General features: G+C 41.6%; 1 protein-coding gene across 2 annotated transcripts in view; it reads right to left on the bottom strand.

Annotated features, from left to right (window-relative positions):
- Positions 1-332: 332 nt before the first annotated feature.
- The window catches only part of atad1a (ATPase family AAA domain containing 1a), a 7,575-nt gene continuing 2,150 nt past the window's right edge, over positions 333-5,757 (bottom strand). For both annotated transcript variants that reach the window (XM_049002584.1, XM_049002583.1), the window contains exons 3-10: positions 5,116-5,214; positions 4,684-4,804; positions 3,888-4,088; positions 2,710-2,816; positions 2,346-2,435; positions 1,923-1,973; positions 1,608-1,780; positions 333-1,430 (exon numbers count right to left, since the gene is read on the bottom strand). In XM_049002584.1, the coding sequence (XP_048858541.1) occupies positions 1,304-1,430; positions 1,608-1,780; positions 1,923-1,973; positions 2,346-2,435; positions 2,710-2,816; positions 3,888-4,088; positions 4,684-4,804; positions 5,116-5,214 (969 nt within the window). In that variant the 3' untranslated portion in view covers positions 333-1,303. The remainder of the gene's footprint in view (positions 1,431-1,607; positions 1,781-1,922; positions 1,974-2,345; positions 2,436-2,709; positions 2,817-3,887; positions 4,089-4,683; positions 4,805-5,115; positions 5,215-5,757) is intronic.

Below are 5,757 nucleotides of genomic sequence, written 5' to 3'. Positions count from 1 at the left end.
ATATGAAATTTGTTACATTTTAATTGCAGTACATAAGGATTTTGCTGATGCTATTTTGTAAACTTGAAGTGCCTCAAGATTGTAAGAGGAAATGGAGGAATGTCCTCTTTAACAATCAGAGGTCCCTGTCCCCCTTGATCAGAGGCGTAACCCACCAGGGTCACCGTTTTGGAAAGTGTGTACATTTTCAATATCTTTCATTTGTTCAGCACTAACTGTATTGGGTTAGTGTCTTCACAGCAATTCAAGACCAACCTAAAATGTACATGTTAATGTACCTGGAAAATTAAGCTGATTAGGACTGATTATAAATAATTGTTTCTTTGTTGAACTCAGTTCATTATTTTTAATATGAGCTTACATTTGATACTTTTCAAAATATAATACAAAGGAAATGGCACATTTTCCCCCCCCAAATAAAAGTTGAAAATGGAACAGTAGTGGCCTCTAGTGGTAACATAGAAACCAAGAAACATTTTAAATCCTTCATATTGCAAAATAAATTCACTACCATGAACTGCAGGTAATGACTTATTATCACTATTACAGGACAATTTAAACCTAATGAGTCATATTACACATAAAAAAGCACTAAACTATGGTTACGACACTCATAATCACCTTACATCCTGTTTCCGGATTAAAATTGATATGGACAGGCATTTGACCACGTGAACAGGTCTCTATGGAGACACACAGCCAATGTTTCTGATTACGTCCATCTGAAAATGACTCATACAAGCCTGAGCTTTAACATTTCAGTAAGAATGCAGAGGATAAGTGGAAATGAAAAGGAACAACTCAACTGCATTCCCAATAAAACATTCTAGTAATGGTAGTAAGAGTGTCTGATAAAACAGACCTTAGTGCACATCTAAAGCAACTGCTGATAGCATCTACTAAAATAAATGGTCAACCTAGTGTTTAAAATATAAATACAAGCTCTTTCTATAGGACTCCATTTCTAAGGCATGCAGGTCACTATTTGTCATTTATTGTGACAAGATGCACATATGTTCATTTATTTGGAAGGGACAATGGATTACCCCTGAATCTGAGGACTCTGTTCTTTTCCATAGCAAAATGTTATGGACCCAGGACTGAGAAAGGAAAACAGGAAGGATGACAAATACACAGACACACACAGACCGGCAGGAAGAACGATAGGCAGAGAGACAGATAGACAGACAACTGCCTTGCAGACTCCAGAAAGTCCAGGTGTGGCTGGTGGTACAGATACCCTTTCATCTATGGCCATAAGACCCCAAGACAGGGTGCGAGACAGGAGGCAAGGGAAGGCATTCTAGTCCAGGGGCATCTCTGTTAGATTGCTTTGGGACGACTCAGCGTGCTTGGACTCGTTCATCTTGTCCAGGCCAAAGAGAAGATCCAGCTGAGTCACTGGTCTCAGACGGTCCTCATTCACTGGCCTGGCAAAAGAGAGAGTGAGCGCAAGAGCGAGAGCGATATTACACCACGGGAAAACAACTTCCCAGGCCATCACTAAGATGGACCATTGCTTTAATCCCGGTTTATGACTGCCGGTTCAAATAGAGATCAGATGTTCGGTGAGGGCGTTCTGTGGTGACGCCTGGCTGAACCTTTACCCGTCGTCGGTGTCACACTCCTGCAGCTGCCGGGCAATCTGCTTCATCTGCTGCTTGCGGACGTAGTCGCGGACGCGATACAAAGCTGCATCGCGGCACAGCTCACGCAGGTCGCTGCCCGAGTATCCCTCTGTCCTCTCTGCGATTTCCCTCAGGTTAACAGTATTACTGAGCTGGGGGGGCAGCAAAACACAGTAACGCTTAGAGAAAAACCCTGAAAGCCCAGACTCCATATTGTCGTACAGACGCTTCAATAAACGGGCTGAAAACGTTTTTTTGAGGACAAAACAGCAATAGGAAGTGACATGCACTCACATTCTCTCCAGATAGGATCAACTTTAGGATGTCATGACGTTGACGTTGGTTCTAAAGACAAGGATTCAAGATCGATCATGAACTGCCAGTTCGTGAACTGTAATGCAATTAAAAAGTAAAGCATCCTATGAATTACTAAAAAAATATATTACATCGACAATGTCCTGATCATAGAGAACCAGTGCAGCACGGCAAGGGATAATTTATTTCACATTACAAAGCAGGTGCGCCGTTATCTAACCGCAGCCAAGAAGGAAAAGCAGGGCAGAAGTTCACCAGGAGGCCTGTGTGAGCAGACTCCCTATTTCACGTACTGAGAGTATTAATAAACATTCATTATGAATATGCAGATCCTCTGCATTTTTAAGCAATACTGCACAACAAGTCCATGCATCAGATTTTAGAAGATTCGCGGGGATGTACCGGCAGGCCAATGTGAAAGGTGGTAGGCATTCTTCGGAGTATGGCAGGGTCTATGTCCTGAGGCCTGTTTGACGCGCCCATCACCATGACCTACAGAGACACCGTGACATCTCAGCGATGCCCAACGCAGGGGCTGCGAGACCGGCAGCCATCGGCTATTCACATCACTGTCAACAAGGCAAGTCTGACTGTTGGGGAAAATAAATATAACACTACGTACAGAAAACCATGATTCATAGTCAATAAGTGCAAAACCAATAAGTGTATCATTATGTTTGTTTATTCTTTTCTTTTGTAGAGTGAGAAGTGCGCGGAATCCATTGAGCGAGGAAGACAAGCAGACAAACATAAACTCTGGCAGCACCTGGCAGTCAGTGCTGGTGTCCAGGCCATCCCACAGGCTCATAAACTGGGCCTTCATCATGGCAGTAGCCTCATGGTCCAGGCTGGAGCGGTTCCGTAGGAACGAGTCTGACACACAGAGAGGCGTGATCAGATCAGCTATTACCAAAGTTTAATGACTCAGTTCAGGGTATGAGTCACTTGACACATGCAAGCTGCCCATCTCTTCAATGTGAGGATACATAATGCCAGATGATTGTGGAAAAGTATTCTGAACTTCCAGAATTCTAACATAGCAATGCTTTGACATTGCATTTACTTATTTAGCAGACTCCTTTTTTGCAAAATGACATGGAAGTGAGGATCAAAAAGGAGGTCAGACACTTCCTGGAGCAATTGGGGTTAAGGGGATCTTGCTCAAGAGCACAAGGGTGACATCACTCTGCCAGTCACGGGTTTAACCTGACGACCTTCCAATCAGGGCGTGCAGTGCCACATACGTTCACGGATATGATTTAGATATACCCAGATTTGGAAACTAAACTATCTACCAAGTAGAACCACTTCTCCATATAGGTCCACAGAGGAAGACGTAGACTGCAAAGACTGAAGCTGATGCCCATGTCACATGACAGTGAGCAAAAGCGTCTTAACTGCATGTCTGATGTCATTCTGTTTTATCCTTAAAAACCCTTTTCCTGGTGGACCATCTTGCATGCAAAATTTCAGAATTATTTGTGTGTGTGTGTGTGTGTGTGTGTAACTCAGACTTAACATAATCAAGCAGTGAAAACTGACACTATCATCCTTATGATAGTTAGGAGTCACCCCAGTATTAAAAACTGACCTGTTCAATTGTTGTAATATAATGTATATACAGAACGGGTGGCTTGTTAGGTGGACGGCCAGATCTGCTCTTTGATAAGTGAAGTCTTGCAGGACCCAGAATGCAGTTCAGCTCTTGCCAAATTCACCTCAAAACACTAAGTATAGCACAAAGTCAGTGTATCTCATCACCCTTGCGGCCTGGCAATGGTCACCTCTTTAGTAGACCAGTGAAGCTGTTTTGGAAAAAAATATGTTCACTAAGAAAATTACAGTTAAATAAATTAAATCCACAAGCCTAAAGGATACCGTTTGCAGTGCAGTCTACAGCACCATAACTAGAAGCTGGAATCTAACACTGAATGCCAAACTCACCTATTTCATCTATGAAGATGATGCAGGGCTGGATCTTCACAGCCAATGAGAATACAGCAGAAGTCAGTTTCTGTGATTCGCCATACCACTTGTCCGTCAATGTGGATGCCTGTAAGTTCATGAACCGGCACCCTGAGGCTTTGGCTGTTGCCTTGGCGATCAAAGTCTTCCCACAGCCAGGGGGTCCATAGAGTAGTACACCTATATTTAAAGCATAGCTGCTTATATACCTGCTTCCAACAGTCATGGCTGAGATGGCCAACTTCTTATTTTACTTACTTGTTCTCATTTATATAACTTCACAGATTCTTTTACTGATAGCTAAATTGCAAAAGTCAAAAATAACCCACAATGTGCAAATTTGGGCTAGACTCAAACAAATGATCCTAGAACAGAGAGGCATTTTCAGCTGAATCCAGCAGCCCAAATAGCCAAAGGTTCTTTCGGCTCTGTGCCAGAACACAGACAGCTCGTCCAATTCTAATAATACTCTGTAGAGAAAGTGAAAGGGACATGTAACCAGGGACAATTCCCCAACGTCCGCTCTCTCGACTCTTTTATTATGCACAGGCAGAAATGCTGAATTTTCACAAATAGTCCAAATATAAGCTTCATGAAGATTCCTTGACTGATGCACTCTATTAAAATCTCCATGGATCATATGTTAGTATAGTGTAATGCAAATGACTTGCATATCTGATTAGTGTTATCCTTTTATGTTCTTGCTGTGATGTCGAGCGCATCTAAATAATTATACTTGAGGTCGACGCTTGGCATGGCTTGTGGAAGACGGTACCTTTGGGGGGCTGAAATAATCTGGAGACCGCAAACAGGTGTCGCTTCTGAAATGGCAGGAGGACGGTGTCCTGCAACTCGGTGATGACCTCATCGAGCCCGGCGATGTCCTGCCAGGTCACCTGATCACACCAGAGTCAGGAAGACTTAACTCCGGTACAGCGTTTCACTTAGCTGAACCACACACACTCCAAACACACAATCAACTGTCCTTCAGTGCCAGCAGAGCTGGAGTTAGCTTAAATGAATCAGAGACAGATGGATGTAGATATATATGATTTTTTTTGGGCCAGTTCAGTATAAAACACAATGCAAATAATATTATATAATATTAATGTGGGGTTGTGGTGATTAAATTTAATTTTTATAATGCATTTTTAAATGAATTAAATTAACCAATAAAAATGCAGATTTGAGGCACATTTAAACATACCTTAATGCATTGTGTGTCCATCAGATGTGCAACAATATTCATCTCATATTCATTCAGCTTGATCCCCTCCACTCCGATCTGTTTCATCAGCTGCTCTGCCTAAGAAAGAATGCACACTATTATAAATTAAGCCAATTTCATTAAGAAACTGCTGAATTAAAAGAATTTATACAATTTCCAAGATTCTGGAGCTGAGGTTATTAAAATACCGATTAGTGTTTCGACATGACATGAAACATGCAGCATATTTAGGCTGGTTCTGAAAAGTGTCACCAGCTGGGCACGTTCTTGTCTCCTCAGAAGCACGAGGCAGGCTTTGCTGATCTCGATCCTGGTTAACTTCATTAACCCTTTTATCCCATGCTAGCAATGTCTGTTGGGGTTATTAATTACAGCATTTCTCCAAAATGGCAATATTCTCCGATATTTCGGACATCTATCAAGGAAAAACCATTTGACAGGTTATTTACTGAACTGAACCGAGTATTTTTATTGTTATTACACAAGCACAATTATCAGTACGCAAGTACAATAAGATGAAGTTCTCAACTTCTGTACTCGATCTTATTAAAGATAATAAATTAAATAAAAATAGATCAAAAGTAAGATAAAAATGAAAATAAAAGAGTAAATGGAAAAAAA

Source organism: Brienomyrus brachyistius, chromosome 2, assembly GCF_023856365.1.
Source record: "Brienomyrus brachyistius isolate T26 chromosome 2, BBRACH_0.4, whole genome shotgun sequence".
NCBI classification, from domain to species: domain Eukaryota; kingdom Metazoa; phylum Chordata; class Actinopteri; order Osteoglossiformes; family Mormyridae; genus Brienomyrus; species Brienomyrus brachyistius.
The sequence above is the reverse complement of the archived record's forward strand: the minus strand, read 5'-3'. Positions and strand labels throughout refer to the sequence as shown.